Genomic DNA, 20,155 nt, shown 5'->3' on the forward strand with positions numbered 1-20,155 from the left:
CTTGAGAAGGTTTTTTTTTATTTACAGCGCTATGGATATGGAGGATGGATTCAGCTACATCATAAATGTGCAGGTAAAGCGGACATGATGAAAGATGGAAACTTCTTCCGGACCGTGGAGGAGAACTGCTGGTCACCAGAGGCAAGAATCAAGGATATGGACAACACAGGTAATATCATTAACCATTGCTTATTGCAAGATATTTATGAAATGTGTATAGTCAAACCTCAATATCACAAACAAGGTGGGGCTGTCACAAAAATTTAAAGACTGAAAAGTGTAAGAAAGTGAATTTGAATTCATATGGTAAGCTGGACATATTGGAACTGCATGCACATATATATAGGGTTTGAAAAGATGATGCTTTTTATATACTTAATCATGTTAATCAATTCAGTTGACTATCATGTGTAGCATAGACATAATCATGATAATGTATAATAAAATCTATTTGCAGTCCTGAGCAATTCTGAAATAATGGTACATGTACACATGGTATATGCCAGGTGTTTGATAAGTTGATGATCAATATACCGAAGCTATGCACTTATCCTGTATGCTTGTTTTAGTGATTCTGACGTCTAAAATTCCCCTTGGAATTTGCAAAATTTGACCTTAACTTAGGATATAAATTGCTTGGTCATTAAAAAAAAATCATGCAAGTTTCAAAATTTTACATTATGTTTAATTTGATAATCAAAGTTGTCCAGCGATTTTTTTCTTCCCATTGGGAAAGGGTTTGGTATCGGTTCAATTAAATTGGAAAAATAGCGTCAAAGTAGAACAACGGAAAATTTTCTGGTCAACAAATGAAATTTATTTTAGTTTATTCTAACCTCATTATCTAATACATGTAATAATTGATGTTTCAAAGAAAACACAACAAGTATTCATTGCTTTTCATATCATAAGTGCCCCTTGTTCTCACATTTCTATGCTTTCAAGTTTTCAGAAATTATTGAATGACACTAGACTGTCTACAACATGTGTCCCGCCATACTACCACTGATCTCTACTTTCAATTTAAGAGGAAGCGAAACATTTAGTCAACTCGTACGTTTCATATGAAAAGAAATACAATGTCATCTTAGTCTGTTCCTTGGCAGTTGAATTGGGAATTTGTATTGTCTCAAAACTGGGAAAAATTAATGGTTTTTGGCATTGGGAATGATACAGTAACAGCTTATCGGTACCACTTATATTAGGGAAAAAAATGCTGTACTCTCAAAAATTAGAGAATTTGACTCGGCATATTAAAGTTGAAGGTCATGAAAAGTGTTGAAAATTGATGAGTTTAAACTTCTTAATTTTTGACATGGTTTTAATGATCACTAAATTTTCAAAGTAATGATTCTATAGAATAATATTTTTTTCTTTAATTAAAAGTGAAGGTTGAAATCGACCCTTGTGAGTATATACATGTATATGTAATGCTTATCAATTTCAATTTTTGTTTATAAGGTGTGACAGTACAGGCCCTGTCTACGGTTCCTGTTATGTTCAGCTACTGGGTAAGTGACTAAAATCAGGGTTTAACTTTGGGGAGAGAAGGGGCTGAGGGGGAGGACTCAGGAGAAGAATGTACAACAGAGTGTGCACTTACAGGTACACATAAAAGGCAGAAGCTAAATGCTATGACTTTTTACCTGAAAGCTTACTGTACATGAGGTTTTTTTTATTGCATTTTGTCTGGAGTCTTTCTGTCCTTCCTTCCATCTTCAAACTTTTAACAGTTTTGACTCCTTTCCCCCTCCCCCCTCGAGGGAGCCCATTAGAATACTGTAAATCCATACATGTGATTCTTCCGGCGGGAGACAAAATCTCCCGATATTTCACCCCCCTTCCGCCCCTCCCGATTAATTTTTAAATCTTCCGTGTTTTGAAATTCTTCAAATTAAATATTATTTGCAATATTTTTTTGATCGTGTTTCATATAATTGCTCAGAATGAAAAGAAATTGAGATAACAACGCCAGTGCAATAAATTTTCACAGCGGTAGGCTTCGTATGAATCAACATGAGGTCGTATAATTATGTTGTAAAAATTAGTGATATATCAACTTGATCAAAGACGATTGATGTTTATTACTGAATGCAAAACATTGTAATTAGTTGCTAAAATACCCAGTTGCCATCTTCTAATGCTGCTTTGGTCATTAAAAGGTAGTTATAATGTAGGTCACACTCTAGTTAAAAATAAATCACACTACAGGGTGTTGCTAAAATATACCTGACTCTAATTTGTTTATTTTTTTAGAGGGTACTTTTTTTCATCTGTACATATTCTATTTAAAAACAAATTACTGACATAGAATTTGTTACATAAACCTAGCTATGTTTTACTTCACTTACTAGTTGATATATCAATACTAAATCAAAAATAAAATTTTATCCAATGTTTTAATGATACTGTTAACTCTTAATTAATTTACTAGGAAATGAGTTGATTTCATTTTGAATACTCAGTTTCACGTCATTTGAATAAAAACTTTATCATATTTTTCTTAAAACTATAGACAATAACTTTATAAAATAAAATTTGTAAAGTAATAAACTGGGAGAAGGTATTTTTTTCCTGAATTTTGGGGGTTGGATGGTCTTTTGCGATTTGAAAAAATGTCGATAAAAAATCTCCAGCTTTGAGACCCAAACTCCAGCTGAAAATTTTCAAATCTCCAGTTGTGATTTTTCAGTTCTGTCACATGTATGATGTACATAAAGATAAGTGATGCAACTAGTGGTGTTCCAATCATCGATTATAATCAAAAATTAGTCGATTGCTGGTATAAATCAAGAGCTCGATTACAATATTTTTATTCTGATTAATCAGGTTATTTATTCTATTTTACAAGCATAATTATAGTTTTTAAGCAGAATATTCCAGCCGCGACTTGTCTGTTACCTTATTTCTGTATCATAATGGAGCAGACAAACAGACATTGTATTCATACCCCGGGTTATAACGCTCATTCCCGGGTATGGATGTACTTTGGATTCTACAAAATGAACGAAGAACCATCTGGACTAGATAGAATGTTCTATCTTTAAAATGATATTGTCCCAAAGACTAGGGCTTGTCCAGAGACACAGTTAAATTATTCTAACTACAGCTGGACCGCCACAGAAAGTACAGACCCTAAAACGTGCTACTACACCTCAGAAACGAACCGTACCGTTCCGTGCAAGAAACGAACCGTACCGTACACAAAGCGTACCGTACCGTACACAAAGCGTACCGTACCGTTCACAAAGCGTACCGTACAGTACAAGAAACGAACCGTACCGTACACCAAACGAACCGTACCGTACACAAAGCGTACCGTACCGTGCACAAAGCGTACCGTACCGTTCATGAATCGTTCTAGAATTAATTATGCAAACCACGCCCCCAAAGCTATAGAACCGTGCGATGACCAAATAAGTCAATTTGATTTATTTCTTGCAATGGCGCCCGTGAGAGGAGGATGGAGGTTATCCCTGGCGATTCGAAACACCATTATCACGTATTATGCATCTGGACTTTCATCTGTAAAAATTACAAAACTTCTCGAAACAAATTACAACTTCAAAACAACTAGACAGAGTGTGAGACGATTCCTCATTCGCTATACATCAACGGGTTGTGTTCGTGATCAAAGGTACGTCATTTTCTTTTTCCATATAAAATGCAATATCTTCTAATGTCATGTTCAGTGTATCAAAAAAAATTACTATATTCACCGTTTGTTCACTTTATTTCCTCTTATCTAGAGTACGTAATTAAAAATTTGCTTTGGACGTCCTCGGAACCTAGACAAGTTAAAAGATACATGTACCAAAGAATCCTATGCTTTATACATTTATAAGAGTATAAGAATCGTTTGTCATTCATGTTTATATATAATACAGAAAAGAAATGATTTCGGAATTTAAAATAAAAAAAAAAATAAAAGCTGAAATGTCAAAATTGGCATGTAAACCCTGTTCTCTTTTACAAGAAAAAAAAATAAGCTTCGGTTTAAATAACTGTTGTAAACCGCCTCCTTCCAGAACAAAAAAAAAATGCTGGTTTACACTATTCAAACGGTTGATCCTTACTATTACTGACCTTAATTATATATGTATATAATCTGTCACAAGTTAAAATATATACATCTTTATATGTACATATATATTAATAGTAAAAAGAACTTTATTTTCTATGAATTAAACCGTACATCAAATCGGACTGTGTAAAGACGTAATAGTTTTATTAGTTTTCGTTGTCCTTTTCAACAAAGTCTCTGGTAGATTATGTATCTGATGCTTGGTTATCTTTAATGCATACATATTTTTTTTTAATTTTAACCATGGTAACCGGCATTGGGCCACAGGTATTTGGAGAACCCCCCCCCCCCCCCCCCCCCCCCAGCGTTCTGTACCTGAAGGATTCTTCGACTTTTTTTTATAGAAAATAGTTTTGACACATTCACAAATTATTACAATTGAAAAACCCAGAATATAACGTGAAACTAACATTTTATAAAAATTCACACTCTCTGATACTTGTATAAGCAGATGGAGAAATTTCAGAAAGTGTGAATTTTTCATGGATCTAAGAAAGGGTTTAACTTAGTTTTCCGTTATATTCTGGATTTTTTCAATTGCAATACTTTGTGAATGTGTCATAGATAACTATTTTATATTTAAAAAGTCGAAGAACCCTTGGGTACAGAACGGGGGGGGGGGGGGGGGGGGGGGGTTAGCACCTGTGCATTGTGTGTACTTATAAAAACCATGTTAGATAATTGTTCCTCATTCTACCTCAAATCACCCATACAGAAACTTGAATATATACTTAGCCCAACAATGGAAGTTATACCGGCTGTTTTCACTTTAATTTATAAAACAATCATTAGAATTAAGAAATAAAAGGTCCACATCGGTGTAACATATAAGGAGTAAATTACTTAAATTGCGTCTATTGTATAAATACATTCATTGTTCTTTTTTTCTTATTATGAATTATATTGCTTGACCCATATGGGTGTATTATGCAATAAAGATATTATATTATATTATAATGAAGTTAATCCGGGAAAAATGTCCAACTGTATTCCTTCTTTTACTTAAATAGTCAACAAAATGGCCGACGTCTTTGTAGAGGCCTCATAGACTGACATTGATGAACCTTCTAGCCTATCGTTAAAATGATATTGTCCTACGGACCATGCACATACTAGATCTACATTGTATTCAATTCGTTCGCTGCAGTTCAAACACCGTCTCACGGTTACGCGGTTTGTTGACCCCAGTGTTGACTTGACATGATCATAGTCTCAGGTATTGTAAAAATACAAGTTCCTGTGGGTAAATTGCTTCACTAAGATACGTAGCCAGAATTACTTACATAGTTTTATTTAGCTTTCAAGCAGCTTTATTCAGTCTGAGTCACTAAAATCGTACTTATTTCAAGGCACGGATCTAGGAATCTTGGGAGGGAAGGGGGTTCAACATCAACTCTTCCAAATGTTGGACTTGTAAATTTTTGACAACTGACAAGTAATGTCAGAGTTACTGTACACATTTTTTAAAAGTAAATTTTCTTCAGGTACATGACTCTCTTTTCCATTTTAAGGGAAGTCACTGTTTTACACATGTCCAAACTTCATTATTTAAATCTCTGTTACTTGTACCTTTCTTCACTTCTGCAAAAACATTGACATAACATTTTATACAGGCCATCCATTTAATAATTTAGTTTTTAGATGCTTGAAATATGAAGATAACACATGACAATCAACATGATGAAACTCGGAAGTCTTTTGGAACAACACAAATTTGGAAGCAGAGCAAACACAGACCTCTTTAAAAAAAAACTCTAGACTAAATAAAAGTTAAAAGTTAAATTTAATACCCCTTCGACTATTACACATGTTTATGCTGCCTTACAGGTACATATAATTTTTTAAAAAGAGTCAAATACATATTTCCTGTCAATTCCTGTATAATTTGATAAGTGTATGAATTGTCAAAATCTAAGTGTTTCCTGGGGGCTTTGGCCCTAACAGAGCTTCACTCTTGACCCACACTCTCATATAATATTGAGCATGGACTTAGCTACGGTTCCTACACCACCAACAGTACATGTAATACGTCAGTTGGATGTAGACCTGTGAACTATAGCACTGCCTAACTGCCTACACCATATGCACTAAGATAAAATTTTGTTTTAACAGTAAACCCCGGGCTGTATTATCCAGGAAGATCAAACCCATTCACCTACAGTATGTGAACATGTGGATGGCCAGCAATCCTGAGTGGACTGCTCAATGTGTTAAGGAGAGACTTGAAAGACAGTGTGGTGTTCAAGTTACCAAAGAATACGTGTGTGAAATTAGACGCCGACTGAACTGGTCAGCCAAACATATGAAGTATGGGCAACTAATCTCCTACAAGAATGTGAAGCACAGACTAGACTGGTCCATTGAGCAGATGATAAACAAGGACTCCTTTCAAGATGTCATCTATGTAGACGAGTCTACAGTGGAAATGTGTTCCTCTGGACGCTTGTTTTTCTACCAACGAGGCTCCAACTTAGACCGCCTTCCAGCAAAGGCTCCAAAGCCAAAGCATTCTTACAAAGTGAACGTGTGGGGAGGAATATCCTATAGAGGAAGGACTGACATTTGTGCATTCACAGGGATCATGGACTCTGAAATTTATCAGAAAATCTTGAAGGATAACCTTCTCCCATTTGCTGCTGCCAAGTTCCCTAATGGCTTTAGACTCTATCAGGTAAGGAAACAAATTTTGAATTGACAACTTTTGCAGAACTGCAAGGCAAATTAGGGGGGGGGGGGGGTCATTGAAATGTTGAATAACCTACTAAATGCAAGATTTATCTACAGTTTATGTTATGCAAAAGGAGTGGGTAACCTTTTTCAATGCTTACAATAATTCTTGTTAGATTACTTGACTACCGAATATTTGATTATCAGAAATGAGTTGTAGACTAAAATTCCTTCCTTTCATTAAAATAGAACCTCTATAATTTCTCTTCAAGAACAGTAAAGCCATGCTTAGTCTTCGGGTTTTGTAGATTTAAGTTTGTTCAAATCATGACCCTTGGAGGGGGGGGGGGGGCGAGCTACAATAAAAGATCAAAGGTTTACATAGGAAAATATAGAGCAAATCTTTTTTTTAAAAATGCGATGGAAAAATCCTCAGTTATTGTGCGTGTTCAAATTATGCTTATGCCCCTCCCCTGCACCTCACGAGGGGAGGGTGGTAGGCTGGGACCACCTACATATTTAAACTTTTTAATACTGATCTCTGTTTAACTCCAGCCAGAGTGCTAGGGATGTGGCCCATGGGCCTCTATTTTATATCTTGGATCAATAATGCCAAGACTGCTTAAGTCAAGTGAAGTAGAATGCTTTAATCCAGACCAATTAATTAATGCAGTTCATATATATTTCTGCATCTGAATGCATACCACTGCATAAATATAAAATGGAATTTGAACTTTAGTGTAGGGTCCTTAGTACATGTAATATGAAATAAAACATTTCATCAGGGTAGTTATTTGGAATGAAAAAAGCAACCTCATTAAATATCAAATTATTTGCCCAAGTGATGATAAAAACAATGGTAATTTAAGCTGGTTCAAGTAAAACTTCACCAGTGATTCATTTAATGGACATTCAAAATAAGATGTAGCAACTGAGCAATGCTTTCTTCTTTTCTATTTATCACGTTTATGCTACATGTAAGTGGAGCATACTTGATCAGTTGAAGCTGTTTGTATTTAACATGAACATATTTTTTAAGGACAACGACAGGAAGCACACCAGCAAATCAACACAGCGGTGGATGCAAGATAACGGACTTAGAGAATCTGTAATGGTAACACCTGCTTCCTCCCCCGATCTCAATCCAATTGAGAATGTTTGGTCTGCTATGAAAACTTATTTGAGATCTGTTGTGAAACCCAAGAAGAAGGATGAATTGGTGCAAGGAATTCGTGAATTTTGGGAGACTTTAACAGCAGAAAAGTGTGGGAGGTATATAGATCATGTTCACAAAGTGATTCCACATGTGATCCTGAACGCTGGAGGACCTACTCAGTTTTAAAACACTAGAAGAGGGACTTCGGCAATTTGGGAGACTTAAACAGCTGATAAAAGTTGGTGGTGTACAGTGATTGCTCATGATTCTGAATGCCTAAGGACCTTTACAGTTTCTAGTAAAGTTCTTACTTACAGTTTTGTTTTTTATTCATCAAGCAATGTATATGTTATCAATTCATTTTCAAGATGAAACTGATAATAAACATACATGTACATTATACATACTGTCCATTTGTGTCAATAAATAAGCAATTTCTAGAGTAAACTACTCAGCATAAAAACTGTCCTCTGGTGTACTATGAATTTAAATATATATAAGCAAGTACATATTGTTCATCAGTGTTAAAACTATTATTAAACACTGTACACATTATCCATTGGTGTCAACAAATAAACATTACATATAGTAATCTACTTGACATAAAATTGGTTATTATGGATTAAAACATACCATCAAGTTTATTTTGTCAGTAAGTGTTGATAAATAAACAAAGTTTCTATAGGAAATACTAAACAACTGGTGCTCAATATCCTAAAACTTTAACACATCACAACTGTCCACATCACAACTCTCCACTAGCTTTTAAATGTTCTCCAAAGATGTGAATGGTAATCTTTTACTTCTCATGCGTCGGAGTCCAGTGTTGATCCCAGATATAACTTCTTTTAGGTTGGCTTCATTGGATCCGTACACTTCTGCAACAGCATGCTCTATGGCATGGCGCCTTCTTGGGGATATGGCAAGCATGTGTTTCCTATTGCCAGAAAAGTTTCTGCCAACAAGCTCTTCCTTGCAGTAAATAATCCGGGTTAATATCCAGCCAAAGTTGGCCTTTGAACAGGCAGTGGACGATGCTGAAATCAAAGTTTTTTCCTGATCCTGAACTCGGCATCTTCTGGAGTTCCATCGACATCTTGTGGTCCATCTATCTCCACAATTGGTCCATCAAAGCAGTTTAGCTGTATTGTCTTCTTGTTTGTGGATGGACTGGGGGAGGACTCCAGCATTGATGATGGTAAAATGGCAGCAGCTTGAGATAAGTTAATAGTTGAAAATGAAGAAGTTGGTGGGGTGTTGCTGATACTGGTAGTGGCAGATGTAGTACTCTGGGTTGTGGTGCTGGATGAAGTACGGGTGATAGATGGGGGACTAATGAAGGTAGACAGGATACTTGTAGTAGATGGTGAAGTAGGGATTGCGACTGATGGAGAACTGGTGATGGATGGTGAATGTTGATTTGACACTGTTGTTGTACTGGTGGTTGCTGATGAGGAACTGGTGGTAGTGGATGGAGTACTAAGGTTTGTACTGGATGATGTTTCAATAGCACTTGCGGTATTAATGTGTTCACTGTTAGTGGCAGTCGAGGTTGGAAGTGGTGTACTGTGTGTAGCGGTCTTGTTTTGTGTGGTGGAGGTTGTCCTTGGTTTCCTCACAATTCTTGGTAGTGGTTCCTTGCTAGATGGAATAGTATGGTTTGTAACAGTGTCTGGCTCATTAGTACGTTGTGGCAGTTTCGTTGACAGGGAATCTTCTAGTCCTTGGACTGTGTCCACAGGCATGTCTACAGAAGTGTTTATCGTCAACTCTGGAAGATCACTAGTGGACAGAAGACCTCCCAGTGAGGGTCTGGATGGCTGGTTTTCTTTAAGTGTCTTGATTTCTCCCATCAGATCCTGGATTATTCCCCTTGTTGTCTGTTGTTCCTTTTGCATTTTTTCCTTTTAGTGAAAAAAATATATACAAAGTGTAATTATTTTATCAAGTGCAAAAGTTTTTATTAATGTTCTTAAAAAAAGGAATATCTACATGTTCTATATAAATAAAGCCAAAAGGTCGGAGGGCGACTGCGAAGAAATATTTTAATTTTTCCACCTTCATTGCTGCAGCGTAAATTTATTTATAAATTAAATCCGGAGACATTGCATAAAAGTCTATGGTGAACAAGATAAAAGAAATACATGTAAATATAAAATTTAAACTACCTTAATAAATGGAAACTAAGTGATACTTATATAAATAAGAATAATAATTAAAATGCGAAATTGGTTAATGACGAAAATTAACAGAGTAATATGTGATTAACCGCTTTAACTTAAGAATACTTAGTTTAGTAAACTGCATGTCTGAGGCGTTGTCGTGTCATTAAAACAAAATAAAAATAGATTTATTTAACAACAACGACAACAACAATATCTATAAACAGGATAAATAAAAAACTAATTCTTCTAGCAGTCAATCATAGACTAAAGCGAACAGGCTCCGCCCACTTCATTTGCATACCGTTCACCAAAGCGTACCATTCACAAAACGAACCGTACCGTGCAAGAAGCGTACCGTACCGTACACAAAGCGTACCGTACCGTACACAAAGCGTACCGTACCGTGCACAAAGCGAACCGTACCGTTCACAAAGCGTACCGTACCGTACAGAAAGCGAACCGTACCGTACAAGAAACGAACCGTACCGTGCAAGAAATGAACCGTACCGTGCAGGAAGCGTAACGAACCGTACCGTGCAAGTGGTGTAGTAGCACGTTTTAGGGTCTGTAGTTATTCATCCATTTTTGCCATTTAATAATCTAAATTGACAGACTTTGTAAATGTCCGATTATAATTGATAATTAGTTAGTTACAGTAGCCCGATCATCGATTATGAAATTCTTGCTGATTCCCGTCACTAGATGCAACTCATCTGGTAAATCACCGACGGTCTTTAGTAATTAGTTATTAATTTAAAATCACTTTTGTGTCTTTTAAGTAACTTAAAACCTATACTGATCATAAAAAAGAATCACAGTTATTAAGAAAGTTGTCTATGAGCTTAATGTGCACTTGCATGCATCATCTAAAAATAGTAAGGGTTAGCCTAATATCCCTAAGTGCACGAGTTTTTCTCTCTCATTAAACCAGACCAATTCCGGGAAATATGTTCATTTATTTGTTCTACTTAATGTTTCTACACATTAAAATCTTAAATAGAAAATAATTATTTTCCAAAATATTATTCCCAGTTATTTTTTTTTTTACACCAGTCAAATTCCACTTTGGGACGTGGAGATCGGTCCTTTGGATGAGACCGCATAAACCAATGTCCCTTGTAGGTGCTGGCACGAAAAAGATCCCTCACTGCTCAATGTCCCTTAGTGCCGAGTATACATGTAGGTCAAAATTTGCAACTCTCCACTTGCAAGTGGTGGCATCTCCATGTAATACTCCAGACCTATATAAGTGAAAAATTCTCGAGAGGGACATTAAGCAATAATAAACAAACAAACAACATCAGTCCTGAAATTACAGGAATAAAGCTAAACATTTTTTTCTGCAATTTTTTGCATTATCCAATAATTTATAAATTTCTCTATATCTGTCTACAGTTGTCCACTCTATTGTTACAGTATCACAGATATACCTTTTGTCCTCTTTATTTTCATTTATTTGGGGAAATAACAAAATTAGTTCTTTAAAATTTGAAAATTTTCCCAATGTGAACATATTTCACATCAATTTTCCCAATTCTACGGACCCAGGACCCATTTTATAAATGGTAGGAAAACCCCTGTTGTTCTTAGATAAAATTTCCTACATGTATTTGATTTTCTTCACTTTACCACTGTCATGCTCAGTCACAAAAAGGAAGTCTCTGGTATCTATACATAAACTCCATGTACACAGTTATAAATGTAACTGAGGAACTGTCCCTCCTGGTTGAGGATATGGATAGAGCTGCTGTGATAGTCTGCTGTAAGGATCTGACTCTGGCTGTCTGTTGTGATGCCGCGAGGAAAGAATGATCTCTTGGTAGTTGAGGGATGACCATTGTATCTAAATCGGAGATTTCCTGCCTGATTAACCACCACTACTGCTTTGGCTCCAGAGTCAGCCACACGGATATCCAGGTTCCTGTTCTCACTTAGGTATTTATGAGAACAAGAGGTATACAGAGGTTACCTGGACTATCAAACTGAATGGTTTGTTTTTCTGTGGAGCCAGAGTATAGATTGTTTATAATCATCAATGTCCATGGTAACCAGGAGGTCACCAGAGGAGGTACTACAGACATAGCAAGGTATCCACCCCTGTAGTCTGATCATTTCCTGTATCTGGTCATTCTGCAGTATGTTTACAGTTCTTGTATCAGGGTCAGTATAAACTAGATCTCCACTCCTTGTCATTGCTATGTTACATGGATAGTTCCCTGATTTAGTTTTTATTGACTTCATTAGTTTGCCCTGGAGGTTGTAGAGTTTCATGATTTTGTCATCCCCACATGTCCAGATTTCTTCATCACTGACACAGGTAACACTGTATACTAGATATTTATACCCAGTGTTTATGGTGGTGATGAGCTCTGGTTCATTAAGCAGTGGTTTGACTGGAGGACAGGATGCAGCTTCTGGTGTCTCCATCGTGTAGCCAAGTTCTTCTTTTGTTATGGATAATGCTGACAGAGAACCAAACATTTGATGGAGCTGTTCTCTGTTGATCTGATGTGGAAAGAAACTTGGTAATGAAACATTGACTTTAGGAGGTAAACTTCTGAATTCAGCATTCCTGGATTTGTATGCAGAGGTTAGGGAGACATCATTGGAGTCCAGTATTTTCTTCAGATCAAGAATACTCTGTTTTACATCAGAAGTAATCTGTTTTACTTCATTTTCCTGTTTATTTATTGCAGTTAGGTTTGGTTTTCATCTCATTGATTTTAGATTTTTGTGTGTTAACAATGATGTTAATTTCTCTGTGCCAGTCTTCTCCTTGTTTGGTGACAGCTGTTGTCAGTTTCTCATAATATTTTTCCAAGTTTTCTTTTTCAGAATTTAAATCTACTGCAATTTCTTCATATGTTGGATAGATTCTTTTCTCTAGTTCTTCCAAATCCCTTTCTAAGTCTTTTGTTTTAGAACTTATTTTTTGCAAAGCATCTGTTATATCATGTCCTTTATGGTCACCAGAAGAGATGCAGGTAGAACAGATGGGTAGGTCACATTTCTCACAGTGCATTTCACAGTGTTTCTGGGTATGGTTTTTGCATTTTGAGTAGTTATGAGCAGACGTTCTGTGTTTGTATGGTACAACACGGTGTCTTTTGGATGAATCAGAGAGATGTTCCCCTACACAGGCCTTACACAGGTTAATCTGACAAAGTTCACAATGACTCTGTAATGCAGCTGTTTGACACAGGTCACACAGGAGGAGTACTTGAGCTCTTTCCAGGGGGTCCATAATGGGTATCTCAGTCACATAAAAAGATGATGCTGTAAAAGGAATTATTATTACAGTGAAGTCACTTTTTTTTGGGGGGGGGGGGTTATTTTTATTTGTTTCAGATATAAAGAAATCCAAAAATTCTTGTTTTCCATTAAATATGAAAATGTCAAACAAGTTTCATGCTTCTTGAACCATTAAATCAAATCAAAAACCAATATTTATTCCTCAAACTACAAAAATTAAATTAATTTGTTTTCATAAAATATATGGTAATTGGCATGCATGGATAAATTTGGTCAAAATCATAAGTGGAAGAATATATTAAATTTAATGAGATAAATTTGTGATATTACAGTAACAATTGTCACAGTGCATTGTGTTTATGTAAGAACTCTTATCAAAAAGATGAAAATTATTAATTTTCAATAATTTTAAACAAATTTAATTTCTTACAGACATGATAGAGCTTGCTTGAATTGTCACACTAGAGTAAAAAAAATACTGAATCAACTAAAGTTTTACTAATAAACTTGTATTACACCAATGAGCTGTGGTTTAAAGCTTGAGTGATTGAAGACTAAAATGTTGTCACAAGTTTATAAATCTTTTCATCCATAAACAATTTTCAAATTGCTACTCTTTTATTTTTTTTTAATATTTAGATAATATTGACATCACCTGAAGATTTTCTCCTGTATAATTATGTAATAAAAACCACTTCTTTTCGGGACCAGTAATCACTGGTAAAAAGAAGTTTTTCAAGCCACCTTTTTTAATATCACAACTCTACTGTCCTGTGTTGTGACCTTGAACAAAGGTCATTTGTTCAACTTCAAGGTCATTTTCTGAAAATTAAAGAAAGCACAGACGATTAGTTTTATATTGAATTTGGTGTCAGTTGAATAATGGTTTAACAAACCCAAGGATGTGAAGGAAGGGGCCAAATATGGTATCAACATTTTTTTACCGAAATAAAGGTAGAAAATCTTTAGTCAATCATAGATCCTCTGATGACTCGTCAAGTCAAGTGCAATCTATCAGTACCTTCACAAGTAAAAAATAACTTCAGGGAAATGATGTGCAATTTTATTAATAACCAAAGTATGTCAATATCTTTTGACAAATGGCATAATTTTTATGTGTACATTAAATTAATGTTTAAACCCAAAAATTGTTTCAAAAGAAAATGAATGTACTGAAATTAATATATAAATATATTTATTATACCTCATTATAATTATTTTATACAGTGCGTTATCTGATTGGTTCTAAATTATCACATAACTGGGCCATAAAACTTTATATTTTCCTGTCGTCGAGATTTTTATCATATTCAACCTCTTCGGTGACCTAGCTAGTGCATTTTCCCACGATAGTTATCCTTTGTTGAACGAAAACTCCCAAGAGTAGTAGACGTCACAATAGGCTTGTTCACATCACAAAATTACTGAATGTTTCATCAGAGTGTTATGAGTAACTTTACGTTAAAATTGAAAGTGAATTTGAGAGCGGTGCTGAATTTGAAATTTTATGTTTATTTTTAAAGTTTTTGCTTGTTTAATTTTATTTAATTTATTGCATGAATGTTCGGGAAACATGAAGATTTATTCAGCCAAGAAATATCATATTCCCCGGCCCTTGGGTGAAGCCCTTAGGGAATATGGTTTTTCTTTGCTGACTAAATCTTCATATTTCCCTCTCGATCATGCAATAAATGTATAATATAGCTGGATAATATACATGTGTAAAAACAAACCAAAATTACTGGTATATCCTTCATTTTAATGAAAAAAATATACAATATATTGACCTGAACTTTATCATAATTTCTGAACTTGTAGGCTAAACCACAGGACACACTGGATCTTTGTCAAATTTTAAACAATGACATTGCAGAATCTGTGAAGAAGTACCCTAAAAGATTTGTGGGACTGGGGACACTTCCAATGCAAGCCCCAGATCTGGCTGTCCAAGAACTGATCAGATGTAAACAAGAACTAGGTCAGTGTAAATAGGAACTAGGTCAAGGGAACAGGAACTGTAAGCACTCGAAAACGGTAAGAGATTAAGACACCAAACTTATATGAGCAACAGTCCTTGAGATGTAGGCAAAACCATTTGGGTTCAGAGCATCAGCCGTCACTTCCAGTCATCACAGGAAGTGATAAAAGAAATCAAAAATTTGCTGGTCAGATGTAAACAAGAACTAGGTCAGTGTAAATAGGAACTAGGTCAAGGGAACAGGAACTGTAAGCACTGTAAACAAGAATAAGGTCAGTGTAAACAAAAACTAGGTCAGTATAAATGAGAAATAGGTAATTGGAAACAGAAACTAGGTCAGTGTTAACAGTAACTATATATAGGTTGATATTGACAGGAAGTAGCTGTACTACAGTATATCCATTAATTCAGTTAACTATGTGTTATGTGTAAAACGGAGACTGCATGACCCTCCTGCTTCACAAATGCAAACACAATTTCTTACTCCAAGAGTGGATAGTTTTGATTAACCCATGGCTAGCAAAGATATATTTTGAGACAAGTATTAGGCATGAAATTTATAAACACTCGTCTGATTTTAATCGTCAGAATTTTAAAAACCTAGGTTTAACTATATGTGTGCCACATCCGTCATATCAACTAATGTTACAGTTTCTCACAGCTAGGTTTGAAGGCTGTCCGAAGGCTTAATATGCATTAAATATAAACTATTTTATATTGAGCAATGTTTTGATTTCAATTTGTAATCTATATATACATACACAGTTAAGTTGTACAGAAAGTTGAATAAGGTATTACAAAAAAGCATTTTTGTGATGTCACATGACTGTGTTGATCACGTGACAGACACTTACACATTTTCTTAAATTTTGCACAAAAATCGCATCGGCACAAGTGCAAAACAAAATTACTGTGAACAGCTTGTTACATGAATCAATTAAACATATTCTTGGGTATATATAAAGTGCTGGGGGCAAGTCTGAATTTTATTTCACAAGAAAATATTTCATGAGAAATTCAACTTACCCACATACAAGGGGTCATTTTCCACTCTTCATCGCAATTTACAGAAAATAGGATAAATGACATACAATCCCCCAGCAAAATTCAGTTAGAGGACATATTTGTCTAGTAGATTCACACAGAATATCTTCAATTAATCCTTATTATTCACTTGTGCCAGTCTAATATATATAAGATTTATAGATTCTAACTCTGTCTACAGACACGTAAGGGGGGCATTTCACATTCTTTTTTTCTTATTGTTTGAATACGTACATGTTGGAAAAGAAAAAGTAATAACGATATTATGCTGCAAATATTCACCATCATTACAGCCTTAAAACAACAATCCAGACACATGAATTAAACATCAACGTAAAAAATTCTACATATGATGTAAAAGTAATGTAAAAGTTATGACACTTTCCCAGTCATGTCAGCTCAAGTATGCATTGACTTGATGTCATATGCCATTATGATGTCATATCTAGGTAGTTCAGAGAAGTTACTACGGCTGGTACACAGTGGCATTCTTCGGACAGCCTATCCTAGCCGTGCTGTCAATTAAGCAATATTATTGTAATTAATTGTTGTGTTGTGTAAAACATGAGATATATGATATTATTAGCAGAAATATTTTGCATGCATCATTTTGCAAGTTACGGGGTTCATTTAAAATAGCTAAAACCTTCACCCCTGTCATTCCCCCAACACACACAAACACACTCACCACACACGTATTTCAGTTCGAAGTCCCTACAGTCCTGAATGCAGCCTAGTAGGATAAATCAGTGATGGTGCAACAAGACGTTCAAATTTTCAAAACATTGTAACTCATGTTTGTGAGTTTCGTAGGTTTTGTACATCATCTCCTAAAACAAACAGCAAATTATCAAATCTTTTCTGCAAATGATACTAATTTGTGATTTAAAAAAAGAAATATTTTCAAATTCTGCATGTTCTGTAAAGCTTCCATGTTTATATAATTTAAAAATACAATGTGTCATTCTTTTTAGGTTTTAATGGTATACAAATTGGATCACATGTAAATGATTGGAATTTGGATGCAGCAGAGTTAAGACCAATATTTGCAGTATGTGAAATTCACTGATTTCATTGTGTGTTCTCAATTTGTGATGCATGAAACTTAACTGGAGAATTCATTTTTACCATAAATGTATTTATGAACAGGGATTGTGTTCAGATCTCAGATTAATTAAAACGGTTTGAACTAGTTCAGCTTCATAGTGATAGATAGTGTGAAGTTTTGTCTGGTCCATAAGAGAAACACATGAAAGGCTAGTTTAAAAGGTTGTTTTGACCCTGAAAGTATATTGTCTGGAAAATGTCTTGGTAACAGTATGTCAGTCCAAAACTTTGAAAAAAAAAGAATTCAGTCTTGGAAGTTTATACTCAGCATGAAAATTGTGATACTTTCACTGTAGTATCAGTGGGGGTGGGGAGTGGGGGGTATTCTTTTTCCATTTAGTTTCAAAACTAAAATCACAATATTTAGTATAGTATTTAATATGTACAGACCCTGAAACGTGCTACTACCCCACACGCACGCTGCACGAACGGTACACGCTCGCTACACGGTTTGCACGAAACGCTGCACGGTTTACACGAAACGCTACACGGTTTGCATGAAACGCTACACGGTTTACACGAAACGCTTTGCACGAAAGGCTGCACGGTTTACACGAAAGCCTGCATGAAACGCTTTGTACACGTTTCTCACACGCTTTGTACACGATTCTCGCACGCTTTGGCCTCGATCTGGATTTTCTATTCGGAATCTCTCGGACTTTATTTCAACTATTACGGATTAATCAAAGATTAGTTAAGAATTGCAATCATTCAGATTAAGTTAAAATTAAAACTCGCTACACCAGTACTATATTAACAGATAAAATACTCAATGTTCAGTTGTAATTAATACATACATGTAGTTGTCAGTGAGTATGTGACCCGCCCGGTGAAATACTTATCATCGTCTGTGTACAAAGCTTTTTTTACTAGACTCTAAATTACGCACTAAAAAAATATCATATTTGTAATTCATAATCTTTCACAGCATTTAATGTTTTTTTCCAATTATAGTTTGATATTAAATAGTCGTTTTATTACTAACAAATAAACTCAGTTATTGATTTGAAAAAAAAAAAAATGATTCAATTGCGTATGATTTCTGTAAACGGATTGATTTTCTTTTCCCTTTTTAATTATTGATTGATTTATACATTTTTTGATTTAGTAAAAAAAAAATAATTTCATTTGATAAAATTAGGTTCTGTTAATAATTTGCAAAGGTAATATATAAACTGCATCTAACAGGAACATTGTGCAGGAAAAGTGGGGAGGGGGGTTAGATTACGGAGATCTTACTGTTGTATCTTCAAATCTGTACATGACTAAATATAACGGGCACTTGTTTCAGTAAGTATACCATCGGGGGAAAAATATTATAGAAACAAGTGCCCGTTCTAAGAAAAAAAAAGGATATCCATATCTGTAGCGGGACCCGATACATGTAATTCATTAAATGCACTTTATTCAAAATGGTAAATGGTAAATATATCGTTTCATTACAGAGCTAAACTTTATTTAATCTTTTAAATTTTTTATGGTAGAAAAGCCGGGGGATAAGTATTGTAATTATTTAGTTCTCTTTTGAGGCATTGGTTTATCAAATAAAAACAATATTATACCCACCACCTTTTAAAATCCTTCATTTCAAACCGCGTCTAGACAAAAAAAAAAAAAAAAAAAATCAGTAATTTATGTAATCAATAATCACCGCTACCATTCAATATATATGTATACATGTCCAATGTCCTAAAAACTAAAAAAAAAATATGCTCTAGAACAGCGTGATTAATAAAACAACTAATATACATGTACATGTACGACTATTCAGGATTTATTTTATTTACGAATGCACTGGCAAATTAATTCACTGTTTACAGACAATCGGATAAATTTATGAAATAAAATCCACGGGTATTTATCTATACCCATTACATACTAATAAAACTGTTTAATTCACAAATTAAAAATCAATCGTTATTGTTGGTTGTCATCTTATCTATGATTGACAAGAGATACTTGCAGAACAAGTTTTCAGTCCCGGCACGCGGAAGCCGTGATCGCTGTTGTAAATGACCTTGATCACAGTCGAAAGAAAAGTGTTGAAAGTGTAAAGAAGATTACAATATTTTTAAGGGATGCATTGGGCGCACCCCGAAAATAGCAATAGATTATTTTAAAAAAGAAAATCATTAATAAAAGACTTGTTTACAACAAAAACTCAGTATTTTCATTTGATCACCCCCCCCCCCCCCCCTCCCGGAAATATTTAACCCTGTATTTGTCGATGCTTGTGAATTACAATTCATTTATATGACTATTATTAATCAACCAATTTTTTGCATTAAAAAAACTATAAATGACTCATCGTTCCAAAATAATTTGCATCACAATCTTGTAATATAAGAAAATTATGTTCTTTTATAAAGAAAATTAATTAACTGTGCTCCCCGGCCTAGAATTCCAATATTTCACATTTATAACAACACACTAAATTTTGCATTTTATTTTTCACGCCTGCCATATTTATCTATTATTTTGTATGAATCACCGATATGTTTTTGTAATCCCACATCCCATAATTTGTAGAATGTTGAAGAGATTCGAATAAATGAATGAAAAGGACAAGATCGGATTTCTAATGAATTTTCTTTTAAAAAATGTTCAGTATTGCTCCCTCAAAAAATGTATTGAATCAAATACCTTAAAATTTATGTGCATATAATTAATTACTTTTAACACATTTTCTGTCCATCTTTATT

At 34.7% G+C, this 20,155-nt stretch overlaps 1 protein-coding gene and 1 pseudogene across 1 annotated transcript in view; one reads left to right on the forward strand and one right to left on the reverse strand.

Annotated features, from left to right (window-relative positions):
* LOC133189014 (2-amino-3-carboxymuconate-6-semialdehyde decarboxylase-like) overlaps nt 1-20,155 on the forward strand; it is a 37,899-nt gene that overhangs the window by 1,758 nt on the left and 15,986 nt on the right. Inside the window, exons 2-5 of the mRNA XM_061324459.1 lie at nt 28-169; nt 1,462-1,511; nt 15,143-15,302; nt 17,321-17,397. Coding sequence (XP_061180443.1) covers nt 28-169; nt 1,462-1,511; nt 15,143-15,302; nt 17,321-17,397 — 429 coding nt within the window. The remainder of the gene's footprint in view (nt 1-27; nt 170-1,461; nt 1,512-15,142; nt 15,303-17,320; nt 17,398-20,155) is intronic.
* Nucleotides 11,673-12,557, reverse strand: LOC133188703 (uncharacterized; annotated as a pseudogene).

This window comes from Saccostrea echinata, unplaced genomic scaffold (assembly GCF_033153115.1).
Source record: "Saccostrea echinata isolate AGI-Se365-2 ecotype Australia unplaced genomic scaffold, CSIRO_AGI_Sech_v1 ptg000016l, whole genome shotgun sequence".
Classification (NCBI taxonomy): domain Eukaryota; kingdom Metazoa; phylum Mollusca; class Bivalvia; order Ostreida; family Ostreidae; genus Saccostrea; species Saccostrea echinata.